The sequence below is a fragment of the Dromiciops gliroides genome, chromosome 2 (genome assembly GCF_019393635.1).
Source record: "Dromiciops gliroides isolate mDroGli1 chromosome 2, mDroGli1.pri, whole genome shotgun sequence".
NCBI classification, from domain to species: Eukaryota; Metazoa; Chordata; class Mammalia; order Microbiotheria; family Microbiotheriidae; genus Dromiciops; species Dromiciops gliroides.
The window spans coordinates 509,803,111-509,820,714 of record NC_057862.1 but is presented as its reverse complement, the minus strand read 5'-3'; the positions used below and the strand labels follow the sequence as shown (position 1 = coordinate 509,820,714).

The window sequence follows — 17,604 nt, the reverse complement described above, 5'->3', positions numbered from 1 at the left end:
ATCAGAAATTTCCCCATATGATTTTAGAATTTCATTCTTGAAAATTCCCTATGCCTTCTCAATTGACTTCTCCCATATAATTTCAGTCCATAGACACTTACCTATCTCCTGAATCACCTGAAATCTACTGTCCTAAAATTCACAAGTTGAATTAAACTGTGTCCACTATCCACTACTATGTATCACAAACTCTAATAGGGAGTGACCACTTTTCCCTGAAGTGCCCATCATTTCCACCTCATCAGTGAGAAACAGATTCAGAATAGAATTCCCCTTTCTCATTTCTTCAGCATTAAAAGGATGAAGTTATCATTAAGTCAAGCTAAGAAGTTGTTTGCTACCATGCTTTTGGTAAAGAGAGACACAAAAAACAGACAAGAGAAAAAGGGAACTTGCTGTACCTATGTTCAAGGCATAAGATCTGTTTGTATTTTGCAGATAACTAAAAACGTTCAGGTCCTAAGCATTGTTCCTATCTCAGTGATTGGGGTTAATTGATTGTTCCTAGACTCCCTTATTATCTAATTTTTGTTATACCAGTCTCTATTGTATCAGAAATATTGAGTTAAATCCCTATTTGTCCACTCATCCCCTTCCTACCTTTGAGCCATTTTCAAGATGACATGTTCTTGGAATGCTCTTGGCTCTTCAGTCCATCTCTCTGCTACTTCTTCTGAGGTGTCTTCTGCAGGTGCTTAAAGTCATTTTTCCAGTGATTGGTGATGTATTTACTTCATTCACCCTCCTGCCCCATGCCCATTACCAAAAGCACACATCTGGAAGACAGCTGGCTCAGATGAATGTCAGACTTTGGCCCACACTGAACTCTGAACTTTGACCTTAATATCATAAGGCTGAAGCCACACTGGTCAATCAGCCTCAGACAAAAATCACTTTCCCAAGGCTATACAAATAGGGCACTTATTTATTTAGTATCCGAGACTCCAAAAAGATGGTGTTGCTAAGGAAAGGGTAAAAGAAATACTTAACAAGCAGTTGACCCTCCGTGGCTTTCCAAGATACATTTAGCATCTCCTTTACATTCTGCATAGGAAGGAGGTAAATGGTACATTCTTCCAGTGGATCCTCTAGAAAGGGGTAGGCTGGTAAATATTTTAACAACTGCTTCTTTGAAAAAAGGTACAACCACATTTTAAAGTTTTATCTGCCTTATTAACACTTGTTTAAGCCTAGATGATTAATAAAACAATAAATTGAGCTCTGGTTTGTAGCATTTGTTGATTTCCAAGGTATAAATTCTCACATTGAAAATTTAACAATCAGCTCTCATGAGCCAGTTTGATCTGGCTCCAGCATACTCCTGAGCCTAGGATACTCTCCATTCCTGAAGTATTAACACCAAAGCTTCCATTACTAGATGAAAGAAATGGGTCCAGAGATGCTTTCCCCTCTCCAAATCTAAATGTATGGAGAATATCCTTATAGCTTTGATGTGTCTCCAGATGTTAAAGTGCAGACTTGACTTTATACTGCCAACCATTTTTTTTCAGTACTACTTTTCAAGGCTTTTGGAGCCATGATATTTTACAGAGTTATTTCATCATGATTCAAGTTAGCATATATAAAAAGGTTCACAGTTATTATATCCCTGTTTATAAAAAAGGTTCTGTCAATAAATGCATTACTTAAACATGAACTGCCTTGAATTGTTCAGTATCTAAAGCATTTTGCACTGATGTTCACATTTAAATTACACAAAATTGTAAAAGAGGCTATAAAATCCTGTGTTCCCCAAAATTCCTAATTTCTTAGAGGGCACATTTCAGTGTGCTTCTGCTAATGGAATAAATTCTAAGTTAAATTTTATGGTTACAAAAATAAATTCTCAATCTTGACATTTTAGCTCTTAGCAAGATCTTTATGAATGTTGATATTACAAAGTTAAAAGATATTAGAGGAAAATGGAAAGTTTACACTCATTATTGACATAAATTTCATTATTTATGAAGCTAAAAAAGGCTTCTATAATAAAAGTAACAATCTGGTAAAACTGACCCAATACGGTACCTAGGATTAAGATAGAGTTTTAATTCCTGAATCTATCTCAAATTTAGAGGGAAAGGGAAAAAAATATATTTGATGGTATTCATTTTCTCACTTTAAGAGAACTGGGTGCCATTATGGACAGAGATAGCAAATCATGCCCCACCCTCACACCAAGCATCAAAGGGAAATTTATAATATTCACCAAATTTATAATATTCAACTCTCTTTTTTTCTGGTGATTTCTCTCTTTAAAAGAGAGAAACTAAAAAAGAAAAGGAGGGGAAGAACAGAGAAGAGGACAGGAGAGGACAGGAGAGGAGAACAGAGGGGAGGACAGGAGAGGAGAGGGGAGGGGAGGGGAGGGGAGGCGAAGTCTGAATTGGCAAGGAAAGAGAAAGGGAGAAAGGCAAGACAGGAAACCACTCCTAAAAAGTTTCAAAACTAACTAGTATTAACAGACCACAGACAGCAAGTCTTTTGGACAAATAACTAATCAGTCCAAACTAGATTCAAATTTTCACGTTATTTCCTCTAAATAATATTCACAATTTCACAGTTATTTGGGAACTTACACTTACAACAGTCACAGGACCCTAGAGTTAGAGCTAGAAGTTAATCCAGAGGCCTTCTCTCACCCCCTCATTTTACAGATGTTTTACTGATCAGAGAGAATTATTTCTTTGCCTATTTTTTTTTCTGAAAGGTTTCCAGAAACAATGTTACTAGACTAAACTGAACAACAGAAGGATAATAGCACCCTAGGCTGGAGAGCCTGATCCACTGGCTAGGTCCATGCATTACTGTTTAGTCCAGACACTAGATCAGCCTCAGAAATTATCCAGAAAGTCAAGCACACCCTCAAATCAAATCTGAGACCAGCTGCTGCAGATTGTAACATTCACTGGCAGCTCACCGTATCCAGGCCACTCCCCAGGTTGCTGGCCCAGAAAGAAAAAATAAACTTTTCTCTAGTGGCATCTTTTGTTCCCGCATTTGTCCTGATGTGTTATTTCCTTCCATAAATCACACTAAAGAACCATAGACTTAGAGGTTATCTAGTCCACCCCATTGTTTTATGGAGGGGAAACTGAGGACTGGAAAAATTTGTATGAAAGATCACACAAGTATAAGTTGAAAAGCCAAGATTTAAACCTGAGTCCTCTGACTTCAAACCCAATGTTCTTTCCAATATAATATACTGGTTCCTGTGTGGACTACTTATTTTCCTAATGGGCTGATAACTTTCCATTTACTGATGAGATTTGTTGGCTCCTGTCCTTTAATCCTCAACTTCCAGGCCACTAAGAGTTTTTAAAAGAGTTATTGAAAAACCCAACAGTTGTCATTGCAGGGATACTGTGACTGCTAAAGTCATTCCTATATAACCTGATACTTTTGATTATATAATTTTTTAAAAATTGACTGGAATCGTCCAATTCCCTGAACACAGGTTAGATCTTCTGGCTTCAGTGCTTTTATTCCTGCCATCTTTATTACCTAGAGGGCTCTCCTCATCCATTTTGGCTGGTGGAAAAGCGATTCATCTTTTAAGAGCAGTTTTCATAGAAACTTCTTCATGAAGTCTTTCCTCATTTTCTTCAATGAGAAGCCACTCCCATGGCCATGTCTGTAGTTCTCTTATGGCAGTCACTACATTCTGTCTTCTAGGTATCTGTGTGTATGTTTGATCCCCCTCTTCTAGACTGTAAGCTCCTTAAGAGCAGAAGGAAGGAAGGAAGGAAGGAAGGAAGGAAGGAAAGAAAGAAAGAAAGAAAGAAAGAAAGAAAGAAAGAAAGAAAGAAAGAAAGAAAGAAAGAAAGAAAGAAAGAAAGAGAAAGGAAGGAAGGAAGGAAGGAAGGAAGGAAGGAAGGAAGGAAGGAAGGAAGGAAGGAAGGAAGGAAGGAAGGAAGGAAGGAAGGAAGGAAGGAAGGAAGGAAGGAAGGAAAGGAAAGTTAGTTATTCCCTTCCTGGCCTCTAGCCAAGTGCCTTTTGCTTAATTGGAGGATGTCAACAAATGTTTGTTTGGTTTGGTTTTTTTTTTCTTTTTTTTGGCGGGGCAATGGGGGTTAAGTGACTTGCCCAGGGTCACACAGCTAGTAAGTGTCAAGTGTCTGAGGCCAGATTTGAACTCAGGTACTCCTGAATCCAGGGCCGGTGTTTTATCCACTGTGCCACCTAGCTGCCCCTGATTTGTTTTTTAAGTTCCCCTTTAGTGCTAGGAGCTCCCAGAATGGAGAAGCAGATCACCAAAGCAATTAGGGACAATCCTGGGGAACTTAATGAGTGACAAGGACACTTTTGATATAGCAAAAAAAAAATACTTTTAAAGCCATTTTCAAAAACCATTTTCTTTATTTACACAGCATGAAGTATGAAGTTTTTCTTGAAAAATAAAGAGTTCATTTCAAACATTTCCTCAAAATTAATAGAACAATATCTGAAGTAAAATCACAATAATTATTTACTTCCTACCTGGAAATACTTTCACCAATTTGAGATTTTTTTTTTACCAGAATAAGTGAATATATTAGAATGAATGTTATAGCATTGGGAGAAAATACTGAAATTCAAAAGAAAATGTTCATTTATTTAAATGGAATCTTTAACTACTCCTTCCATTTTTTGTTATAGACTAAAAAAATCCTACTGCCTTTTCTCCCAAATATTTCAATAAATGACTAATAAAGTGAAACAAGGCTCTTATTTTTTGTTCTTAAGATGATTAACCAAGTTGCCAAGATACCACTTCTCAATGCATGAGTAATCATTAGCAAACATCCAATTACACCAAAATATATGACCAACTGATATTTTAAATTCCATTTCTTCAAGACATGCACAGGATGAGCTTCAAATTGATCATCTCTAAATATATTAGAATTGCTGACAGTTTTGAGGCTCAATAAACCATTGACTCTGAAGAAAAATCTTACCAAAGCACAAACAATCCTAGCAGCTCCTGCAGAGATGGCAACTCACATTTACCAAACTAGCAAGCAAAAAGACATCACATCTTTAAATTAATTACATTCCAGCAACTTTTCAAATACACATTTCCTGATGTAAAAGAGCACATTCACTTATGATCACTTGGTCTGTGATTATGAGCATATGCTTCACCTTTAAGCTCTTGGTAACTAGAAACTATTTCTGCAAATCTGAAAAGTGCTATTATCATAGCATAGGCTAGGAGATGGACTAGATGTGATCTCATTGGTCTAAAGAACTCCAAGATGAGGAAACTCCCTCTACCAATGAAAGTGAACACCTTCTCTTCAACTTAGAGTTGCCTGGAGCAACTCTTAGAGTTATCTAGAGCACTGAGAAAAATAATATGACTTGCCCAGGGCCACAGAGCCAGTATGTGTCACACTTGAACCCAGGCCTCTGTGGCTTAAAGCCCAGTTCTCTATTCACTATACTACATGGCCTTTCATGTATTATAGATAAGAACAGTAAATTCAAAAACAGAATAAAAGTCTTGCAAATTATCAAAGTATTGTCTGTCAAGGTAGACTTTCCTATCCTACTTTGGAAATGGCAATTAGATACAATTTTTACTAGAATCATATGTAACAAGTAACACAACACATAAGTTCTTTCAGTGTGGATGTGTTCATTGTCACTGTGTAGCTGAAGTTTTTGGACTAAAGCTGCCATATTTTCTTAGAATGCTACTTGTACAAACCAGTTTGCCTTATCCAAATTTCTGGAAATGAATTAAATGTTTTAAATTAGATTTATGATTTAAGCATTCAGCTGAATTTTTTTTGTTTTCAAATTTTTTAAATGACCAAAAAGGACATTTTAAAATTATTTTTATTTGGTCTAGACCTGTAACTTCGCTAGTTTAGGGGACTCCTAGCATAGGAACTCTCTACTGATGCAGAACTGCAAATCATCTATAATTTATCATGATACTTGGGGGCACTAAGAAGTTATGGCCTCATACCTAGTATGCCTCAGAGTCAAGACTCATATCCACTTCTTCCTAACTCCAAGGCTGTCCTTCTATCTATTGTATCCTATCCACTGTACTTTTACTATTTAAAGAAAATGTTATCTCTCAAGCAAAACCAGAAAGGGCTACCACTTGGGTATCCAATTTAAAAAGGAGGAAAAGTGCCTAATGCACTGGACCTCTCCTCAATGTCAATATTTTTTTTTTCCCAGCACCACATGAAACATTTTTCCAATTATTCTCAAGAAGGAAGTCTTTCATATTATTTTTCTTCTTCAGGATATTCTCTTCTGAAAACATTCATCCTCTCAAGATTTAGAATCCAAACAATGGTATATGCCATCACTGTGCCATAGAGAATAATTAATTATTAACAGCCTTTACCTCGAACATCATAAATCAATCTTAGCTAAACACTGTAATGACAACCTCATGCCAGGGCCTAAGTCTGTTCACTGAACTTTTTCCTCTCTTGATCTATTTCTATTATATGGTACAATACTTTTTATAGATGCTAAGCATGGAGTATTTAGGATACATTAGGGCCCACCCAATTTAATGCATGTGAATTTCCCTTATTTTGTCTTTAACAGGCCCAAAAAGAAGGTCTTTCTAATTTTGGTGGCATCTAGCTTTTTTGCCAGTTAGCAAGGGTCTAATAGCTATTCATCATTTTTTTTCCTATTAAAATGTGAACTTCAGGCAGAAAATCAAAAGTGGCCATTGCTTTTCATAGAACTGACCAGTCTTCCTTCCAGGGGTCCTACTCGAAGTTCTTCCTGGTCCTATTCATTTATCATGAGAATACTGACATTCCTTCTATATTCCAAATAGGTGGTAGTTAATAGTGCCAGTTCACAATGGTGTCTGGCTTCTTTTTAAACCCCTGCACATTCCTGGGGCCCTCACTGTACATACCAACATTCCCCCACCAACAAACCTAGAGGTTAATCTCTGGTGCCCCCTTATCTGCACAAAGGAAACCTGTCTTGTTTTTAAAGGTAAATGTGATTAATCTGATATACGCTGCATTTACAACTAGTCCCATCAAGCAAAGGCAAAAAGGATTGAAGCAGGGGAGCAGAGAAGACTTTGGGAAAGTATTAAAAGCATACTGTCCTTCAAAGTCTATGGCAAGCCCATGTTTATGAACCCTTATATGACCCCACCCTTTCAATCTTGTTCTTCTAGCTATCTTCTTCTGCTTTCCCATAGCCCCTCAACTCTTCTCCCAAAATGGCCCTTGGACCACAGGGAACCATGCACTTGGAGTCAGGGGATCTGACAATTGTCTCTGCTCCTCCTTCTCCTACAGTGCTCCGGCCTCCCCTTTATCTGACCTCTCTGGCAGAGTGAGCACAAAGGGGAAGAGGACCCCTCGAGCATCAAAGGGGGGTTTGAGCTGCTCCTGCTCAAAGACTCCCTTCTGGCCTCCATCTTCACCAGGCTCCCCGTCTTCGGAGAGGCTGAAGCGCCAGGCCCCGGCCCTGTTCACGCAGTAGATAGTCCCATCGAGGGCAGCACAGCGGAAAGGCTGTAGCCCAGAAGCCTCACCAGGCGGCCTCAGGTTCGAAGCGCATTGACTCCATCGCTTGGCCAAGCAATGGTAGCGGAACACATTGACCCCTCCACTACCACAGGCCGCCGAAGCCACTGCCTGAGGTTCCCCTCGCGCCCCGCACAGGTCAAACCGATAGATGAAGCCTTTAAGGGTCACCATGTCTGCAGAGCGTTTGCGGCTGCTGCTGTAAGGACACTCCTGCCACTCGTCCCGCCGGGGGTCGTACTTGAGCAAACGGTAGAAAAGAGAGCCGCCCGAGACGTAAATTTCTCCGTTGCACGTGGTGGCTTCGTGGGCCACAGCGAAGGCGCCCTTGGGCAGCGGGGCTACCGAGCTCCAGCGGTCAGCGCGGGGGTCGTAGCGCTCCACGCTAAACAGACATTCGCCACCCACAGCGTACAGGTAGCCGTCCAGGGCCAGCAACTTCAGCTGGGAACGGGGCTGGCTCAAGGACCGAACCGTGGTCCAAGTGTCGGTCACTGGGTTGTAGCAGAAGACCTTGTCCGACAGGCGAGCCTTCCCCTCGGGTCCCCCTTGCAGGATGCCCCCGGCCAGGAAGAGGTAGTTGTAGAGGACGCACATGGCACAGCCTTTGGCATTAGCCCCCTCAGGCAGCCGAGTCAGGACCTTCCACTCCTTGTCCGCCTCCTGGTAGTAATAGATGACTGAGTCACTGTGACCGCCATCCTCCTCAGACGAACCTTGGGCTGGGGCTAGAGGCGGCGTGGGTGGCTGCTCCCCAGGCGACAAGACAGAGGCGGATGGACTCTGGGGCCTGCTGCTCTCCCGACTCTGGGGTCGGCTGCCGACCCGCTCAAAAACGTCATTGATCTCGGCCACCAGGAGGCAGCTGCGACCGGCCTCCAACCGGCGCTGGAGGATGAGGTCTCGCTCAGATCCTGTCAGCCGGCCATAAACTGACGGCTCCCGCAGTACCTGGAGGTAATTGTCACTCATGAAGCGATAGGCAGCCTCCCGGAGCTCGCTGAGCCTCTGCTGCTTGGCCAGGCTCAGTACCTGGTAGCAATTGCCAAGGGTAAGCTGCGCCCGCATGGCGTCAGTGGCGCACTGCAGGGCGCAGGGCATCTGAAGGAAGCGCGCCCCGGCGATCACCTCGGCCACATTGTCCTGCTTCACTTCCCCCATGTGTCCTGTGTACAGGTAATCCACCAGAAGCCGCAGTGCCGCGTAGCTCACCCCCTTCACCCGCAGAATCTCCCTAGACGAGCGCGCTCTGAAGTAGTCGCTCTTGGCAGCCAACACTGACTTGTGCGCCTGGATGCGGCGTCCAGCCACCTCGATCACCAAGTCCGGCTCTTCTCCCAACGCGCCACCCGCTGGATCATGGCTTTGACCGATGCTGCAGATGCCGCGGCGGTTGATGCTGCTGCCGTTATTGCTGCTGCTGCCGCTGCCGCCGCCGCCGCCGCCGCCGCCTTCTCCCCCCTCCTCCCCCACACCACTCTCCGGGTCCCCAGGCTGCAGCGGTTCCTTCCTGGGCTGAGCTCCAGTCTGGATACAATAAGTGACAGGCGGTGGCGGCGACTGAGTTGCGCTCCTCTGGTCCGCCCTAGCAGCCTCCTCCTCCTCCTGTCCCGACTCTTCGGACGTGGCATTAGAACTGTTGATTTCCCACTGATTCTTCACTACCCGATTTCCTTTGCAAGTAGAGGAGGGGGGAGAGACTTCTGCACCCTCCGCCGCGGAAGCCGCAGTTGCACAAGGTTGCGGTTTGTTCAGGGAGCTAAAACACAAGGACGAACTGAGACTGCAGGGCGTGTGTGCAGAAAGCTCAGTCGCTTCCGCCCCGTTGGTTCTAGTCTCCGGGCACTCTTCGTCAGTGCCTAGGCGTTTCAAGTCCCCTTCTCCAGGTGCCGGACGAACGGACCCTGGGTCCCCGTTCTCTCCACTTAATCCTTTGTTAAAGCTGACCCCAGACTTTGACCCATTTACCTTGCCATCCCCTGAGTATCGGACGCAAGAAGCCACTGAGTTCTCCATGATCAGAGTTTGTCTCAGCTGCTGTTCCACCTCCCACTTACAGTTTAGTAGCAATATAAAATCACCCTGGCTTTTGTTGTTCGAGGTTGATAGTTACTTTGGAGTTTCTTGCTTCACCTTCCTTTTCTGGCACACGGTCAAATTTCAGTTTCCACACTGAGCTTTTCACATACTGGTAGTTTTCTTCCTCTTGATTCTTTACCAGTTCTGGGTGTGTCAAACTCTAGATGCACTCACAGCTGAACTTTTGAACCTCAATAACTTCATTATATCGCTCTTCATTTGCTAAGGAAGGGTTATTGGATCAGATCCCTGCCCTGGGTGGTATTGTTTTAACTGATGTACATACAGGAAAGCTCTAAAGCTACAACCAGTTTTGATTTTGGGGTTTTTTAAAATTTTTTGCAGAAGTGAGTTATCAAGGTGCAGCTATCAAGCGAGGACATGCATTTTCTTTTGGTGAGTCATTGTTTACCCACTTTATCACTTTTCATTTCATTTGCCATTCCTTCCATGCCATTTTTGGCACATGCATGTCCAAAATAGGGCTTTGTAGAACAGAATTCATTTAGGATCTCAGCCTCTGCTCATTGGAGATAGTCTCAGTGACCTTTCATTGAATGTCTTTCAATTTGAAATCGGTGTTTATAAAATGCCAAGCAAAATCCTTGTATTCTGGTAGAAATTAGTGTCCTGATCTATCTGTTGCTTTTGTTTTTGAATCCAAATTGTTAGCTCGACTCTAATACAGAGAAATGTAAGTCCATAATTCATTTGTTTTGTCGATTTCCAAAAACAATGACTGCATGTATTTTCATGTAATCAGAATCCTTCCTTGTTCTCTTCCTTTGCTGGAGCATCAGGTGTTTCCCAGGGCCTCATCACTTCATGTACTTCTTTCCCCTGTTGGGGGAAAAAGTCAACAATGAAAATGCTTGAATAGTCATTTTTTATAGGATTCCCAAGGTGGTGGCCCCTACTCTAATGGACTTCCAGAGATCATTTTTAGCTCAGAAATGGACACACACACTATTAGACAGACTTAGCTAAAGAGATGGTGAATTTTCCTGGATATCTCTTAAAACGCTCTATTTTTACAAGATGTTTTAGGTGAAATACCCTCTGAGGAACAGGATTTAGAATTCATAAGGACCTTAGTCTAGTCTAACCCATTCATTTTACAGATGAGGAAACTGAGGCCCAAAGAGGTGAAGTGACCTGTGGAAAGTCATACAGGTAGTAAGCAGTAATGTTAGGATTCAAAACCATGCAGTGACTCCAAATCCAGCATTCTCCCCATTATACCATGCTTGTTTCTGATGAAATTCAAGTTTTTGTTAGTTCTCATTTTTATTTCTATGTCCATTCACAGTGTCTGTGAAAATAAGGAAAGATATGAAAATAGGAGTTTAATCAGCACAACAGGTAGAAAATATAGTAGGTGCTCATTACTAAGAATTAAAGGTTGAACTCTTGAGGTTTTAACTAACTTTAAACAACTAGTGGAGAGAGAAAGAAAACTTGGCTAAAAGATAGTTTCACTCTGGATTCTTTAGTAAAATGCCACATTTATTTCTTTGGTCTTGTAAACTCAGTTACTACAATCAGTTTCCAGAGAAAGTTATTTTCAGATGATATCTCTTAAATTGGCTTCCATGGACGTCACATATTTAATATCCTCCAGAGACCCTGAATTCTAACTCCTTGTTTAAATATTTCAACAAAATCACTATAAGAATGTCCTCACTTTTTACAGTTGTTTTGCAACTGGTGCAGCCATGAAGGCAGTGGAGGAAAATACCCACTTCATCATGCCTACTGAGTAGATGTGAGCACCTGCATATGTATGGTAAACTAGAACTGTATTATATAACACAATAAATTTATTTTTTTCTAGATTTTCATTTAATCATTGTAATTCACTGAAGAATGTAGAGATTTCCTCAAAGCACAGAAAAGGGGCCACATCATATCAATTCTTTGAGGAAGAGAATATTTCAAAGAATTTAATTTAACCTAAGAGTGTCCAAGTTTGTGCATCACTCTAACAGCAAAGTATCATGTGGTAAAGAAAAGTGTGTCAGCATCTCAGATAAATGGTTAAAGTCATACTTAACCTTTTAATGTCAATACAATACTTTTCTTATTTTCAATTGAGGAAAGATAATGTCTTTCAAACCCTTCAATATCCAACTCACCTTCCCAGGCTAACTAAGACATGGACCCTTTGGTCCAGTCAAACTGGTCATTTAGAAAACCTGCCTCAAACACTAGCTGTGTGACCCTGTGAGATTTCAGTGTGCCTCAACTGTAAAATGGAGATAATAATAGCACCTACCTCCCAGGGTTTTTATGAGGATCAAATTAGGATAATTGTAAACTGTTTAGCACAGTGTCTAGCACACATAGTATGCACTTAATAAATGTTTCCTTCCTTCCTTCTTTTATTCCTCCCTCCTTTCCTTCCTTCCTCCCTCCCTCCCTCCTTTACACATGGCACACCATCTCCGAAAATCTAACACATCTTGGCTCAGGTTGTGACCCAAACTTGGAATGCACTTTCTTCTGTCTTCTTCTCTCAGAATCCCTAGTTTCCTTGAAAGCTCAGTTCAAATGCCACCTCCTACCTGAAGCCTTTCCTGATCCATCCCTCTCCCCATCTTTATCTGCTAGTACTTCCCCACAAAAATGAACTTGTATTTATTTAGTATATAGTTACATATTTACATATTGTGTCCTACTACTATACAATGTGAGCTTCTTGAGAGCAGGGACGATTTAGTCTTTCTATCCCCAGTATCTAACACAGCAAGGGCAGCTAGGTGGCCCAGTGGACAGAGGAACTGTCTTGCAGTCAAGAAGATTCATCTTCCTGAGTTCAAAACTGGTCTCAGACACTTACTATCTGTGCATTTTGCACATAGTAACAGTTAAAATAAGTATCTGTTGAGTGATTTATTGTCAGTCCCCAAACATATAAAGTGTTGGACATTAAGATGGGTTCCCTTTGTTCTGACCTTCCATACTGAAAAGGCATCCATGTTAATCTTCAAATTTAGGAAGTCCAGTTTCCAAAGCGTGGTTTTATCCGAAAGACTTCGTTGTTCAAAGGGATGGTTTCCACTGTATTAGTTTTTTTCTTCTTCCCCAAAACAACATCCTCATCAACAACAAATATTTATAGAGCACTTACTATGTGCAGAGTCCTGACCTCTTGGCTACTATAATCTCAAGAACAGGAAACTCCAATTTACAGTGTATGTAGGTAAAATGGCATTACTTAGTACAACAAAAAAAGCCCCTTGAATGTTTATTCAGCTGTACCCTACCTAATTTTGATGACTATCTTTCTTTTTAATCACTATGATTTTCCATGATAGGTTTTTTTCCCCCTAATGCAGTATCCAATGAGATAGAAAGATACTTTAGAACATAAAGACTAAAATGTTATTTTTTTAAACCTCACGGTTCTTTTTTTTTCTTTAAAAAAATTAAGTTTTATTGTTATGAGGCATCCAGGAAGTTATTTCAAAGACCTATGAGTTTGGAGAGAAAGTTATAAAAGAATTTAAAACTATTTATAATAGAAACTGAAAGCTATTTTAATAATATTGCTTGCAATAAAAATTACACAAGGTAGCCACCTTATATGAAAACAATCTGTAACATTTTATCCATGAAAAATCAGTTGAAAATATAGACAAAAGGGATGCTGATCTACACATTTTCCAGTTCTTTCCCTGACATTTGCCAGTTTCTTTCAAAACTTGATTTCTAAAAGTTTGCTTTTGTCTGGAAAGACAAAAAAAACTAAAAAGAATTCTGATCTGGTTATTGTGCATACCATGTTATTAAATGAAAATGTAATTTAATTAACTTCAGATCTAAGTTGTAGAGAATTTTATACAGAAAAAAAAATGAGCTCATGAATGCTATAAATAGAAGACCAAATCTGAGTTATTTGGACAAAATCAGAGATGCTGCCTTGACAATAAAGATACAATATAATCAGCAGAACCATAAAGCTGTAATTACAAGTATTTTTTTTTTTTTAGTGAGGCAATTGGGTTTAAGTGACTTGCCCAGGGTCACACAGCTAGTAAGTGTTAAGTGTCTGAGGCCGGATTTGAACTCAGGTCCTCCTGACTCGAGGGCTGGTGCTCTATCCACTGCACCATCTGGCTGCCCCAAGTCTTTTTCTTTTTAAGTGAAGACATTTAATTTAATAAAGAAAAAAAATAATTGATTTAAATAAAAATACTTAAACTTTTTAAAAGTCTTTGTTGTCTATAGCCAAAGAAGTTTCTTTATTAAGTAATGACTTTTTGCAGTTTTCCAAGTTTTTGTGGTGATCATTGGCACTGAACTAACCACACTTTTTTAGTGGATCCCTCATGACCCTAGTATACTAATAAATTGAGATATGACCATAGAGCAAAAAGGAATTGCCTCAAGAAGTAATCAAACTGTGACCTTGGCCTTATCAATACAGCAGTGTAATCAGCTGAGCATATCAACATTTATATAGCACTAGCAGTCATATTCCTAATCTCACTGAACATTTTCCCCTGCAAATACAACTGAAATTGTGCTCCCCAACCTGTGGGCTTTTCTATCAGGCATATTAGCTTCTTGAAAATATGTATTAACAATTTTAAAAGGTAATGAATATTCTATCTTAATACTAAGCATAGACTATACACTACACTGAGTAATCATTCCAATTTTTAAAAATCAGTATACATAAAAGGCAATAATTTGAAAGCATTGGAGACTGTATGTTAGTTTTTACCTTAATAATGCTATTTTAATATGTGCCTTGCATCCCATTCAACTGCCTCTCCCTCTCTTCCCAGCTGTATAGCTAGTAAACCAGAATAGAAGCCAGTTTTTTGGATTCCTAGCCAGTGTCCTTTTTTACTATACCAAGTCACCTCCTGTCCAAAAGTGTCTCTTTTTTATTTTTGGAGTTGTAAATGTAAAGGTGGGGAATAAGATAAAAAACCAGCTCAAAGAGTTTTAGGCCAATTCAAACCAGTTTAAACAGGTTAAAACCAGTAAAAAAAAACAGTTTGTACTGGTTTAAACTGGTTTAGAATAGTTAAAACCAGTCAAAATCGGTTCAAAATAGTTCGTCAGTTAAAAACAGGGCAAACCTCTTTAAATTAGTCAAAACAGCTCAGACTGGTTTAAACCAACCAAAACTGATTTAAACAAGTCCAAACCAATTTAAAACAGTTAAAAAAAGTAAAAAAGTTAAAACCAATTTACACCATTTCAAACTGGTATAATCCAGTCATAACAATAACAGTAAAACCTATTAAAACCAGAGTTAAAACCAGTTTAAACCAATTAAAACTGGTTGAGACCAGTTCAAGCCAATTTAGACCAATTAAACTGGTTCCAGTGAAAACCTGTTCAGACCATTTTTAAACCAGTTTAAATTGGTTAAAACCAGTAAAAAACAAAGTTCAATCCAATTAAAACAAGTTCAGAACAGCTTAAATTGGTTAGAAACAGTCAAAATTGGATCAATCTGGGGCAGCTAGATGGCGCAGTGGTTAAAGCGCTGGTCCTGGATTCAGGAGTACCTGAGTTCAAATCCGGCTTCAGACACTTGACACTTACTAGCTGTGTGACCCTGGGCAAGTCACTTAACCCCCATTGCCCCGCAAAAAAAAAAAAAAAAAAAAATTGGATCAATCCACCTTTCCTGACAAGATTGGAAACATGGAAGAAATTTTGTGTGTGTGTGTGTGTGTGTGTGTGTGTGTGTGTGTGTGTGTGTGTGTGTGTGTAAGAGAGAGAGAGAGAGAGAGAAAGAGAGAGAGAGAGAGAGAGAGAGAGAGAGATTGAGATTCTTATAAATAAGTACACTGTTTCCTAACATAAAGTTTCGATTCTGTCACGATCAGGTAATTATGAACACATTATATGAAAGGGGTGGAATTAGGAGCAGAAAGCAAATTGACTGGATTTATCCTTTATTTCAAGAGAGAAATAATTTATAAATAATAACACTTAAAAATCCTGGCTTAATGGATAAAATTGCTAGGTTTAGATTCAGGAAGACCTGTTTCAAATCTCACTTTTGTAATATGCAAGCTGTATTGCATAACTAAAGGGAAGTCTCTTATATTGGTTGTAATATGAATTGATAGAGAGAATTGCCACACAGTGTTATCCCCTACCTACACTGACAAAATCACAGATCTTTTTTATAATTACATGAAATTTAAACTCTGATTATATACAATTTTTCTCTTGAAGGAGCTAAGGGCCTTTCCAAGGATTATGCTGTTATAGCTTCAATGATGAAACAAAATACATAATCATACCACACAACCTTTTTTTTATTTTGTCAACTCTTCATTACATGAAAAACTGTATAAGCTTATATATCTGTCCCTCATATAAGCAGCATATTTAATTATTGGAAAAGTTATTTCTCATGCCTATATTTGTGCATTTAAAGTTACATGACAAAGATGAATTATGTTCATGTAATTGTTTATAAGACATATACCAATGTAACGGAGTAAAAAAAAAAGACTCTAGTTTTGGAGTCAGAAGACTTGGATTTGTATCCCAGTTTGCTTGTCCTCAGTTTGATGGGCAAATCATTTCATTTCTCTGGGTCTCAAGTTCCTGATCTGTAAACTGAGATGGCTGGTTTGGGATACCTCTAAATTCCAGCTCTAATTCCTAAGATCTTCCTTTTAAATATTTATAGTCAGTGCTCAGTTTGTTATCTGTTAATAGAGGAGAATACCTTATCTGAACTCCAAGAGTACTCACTGATCTCATTTGACATTTTATGTGTATATGTGTGCACATATCTATGTGTGTGCTTTTAAAGCAAACCTAATTTCTTAATCATGTTTTACTTAAGTTAATATAAATATTACTTTGCATTTTCTGATTCTCTAGTAGCCCAATAGTAGGCTGTCTATAAAATTCACAGTCTTGACTCAGGTTTTCAAGAGTTGGTTTGTGTTTCCTCAGTATTAATCTTTATAAACATGAGCCCTAGTTATATTTATATGACTATCATAGTAGGCCAGGTGAGGAAGATTTCAGTGTATCCGTGAATATATATGGCAGTAAATTTAGTGTATCACAGTATAAGCTTCAGTGAAGAACAATAATAATAATTTACATGTATCTAGCTAGTCTGTGTCAGAAATCAAATGTGAATGAAAGTCTCCTGGACGACAAGTCCCAACACCACGATGTAAACTGTAGGGAAGTCTGTGAGGATATAACCCAGGATTACAGAATCTCAGAAGCCAGGTAGTCCAACATATACATAAACAAAAATTCCTTTGACAAGACATTCAGTAAGCAATCATTATTTAACTGATTCTTGAAGATCTCCAGTAAAAAGAAACCTACTACAATTATTCCTTTTACATAGAGACTTTCCCACTTTTGCTATATCTTGGGTCAGCATAAAAAATATTAAATGGAGATTGGGGGGGGTTGTACAAACTGTAGATGACAGAAAATGTTTAGAAACTCAGAAATGCATAAAATGTATGAATAGTATCATATGATATCAATATATTTTATGTTTTAATACCATGATAATTCAGACTTCTTCTCTAGTACAAAAGGAGGACCAAAAAGTTTTATGTGGGTTTTTCAGATCTGTACTCCTGGCCTCCATGATGTAAAAGGGATAACTATACTTCCTAAATAATTCCCTCCCACTTTGGATGTCTCTAAGCATTAAAGAGTTTTTCCTAATATCAAGTCCAAATTTCCCTCTCTGCCACTTCCACCTATTGCTCCACTGGGTACTAACAAAATAAGTCTCATCACCTGTCTAAAAGATAGCCTTTCGGATACTTGAATATTGTTCTCTTCTGAGACTGTTCTCCAAACAAAACATCTCCCAAGTCTTTTAAATGATCCTCATATTGCTTGGTCTTCTTGAGGCTTTTCACCATCTTGATCACTCTTCTCTGGACAATTCACAGCTTCCCAATATCCTTCCTAAAATATGGTGACCATGACTGAACATATTTACTTCAGATATCAAGTGATGAGGGCAGAATACAGTGGGATTAGC

At 39.4% G+C, this 17,604-nt stretch overlaps 1 protein-coding gene across 2 annotated transcripts in view; it reads right to left on the bottom strand.

Moving 5' to 3' along the window:
• Positions 1–4,341: 4,341 nt before the first annotated feature.
• KBTBD11 (kelch repeat and BTB domain containing 11) overlaps positions 4,342–17,604 on the bottom strand; it is a 52,078-nt gene continuing 38,815 nt past the window's right edge. For both annotated transcript variants that reach the window (XM_043984097.1, XM_043984096.1), the window contains exon 3: positions 4,342–10,433. In XM_043984097.1, the coding sequence (XP_043840032.1) occupies positions 7,278–9,530 (2,253 nt within the window). In that variant the 5' untranslated portion in view covers positions 9,531–10,433 and the 3' untranslated portion in view covers positions 4,342–7,277. The remainder of the gene's footprint in view (positions 10,434–17,604) is intronic.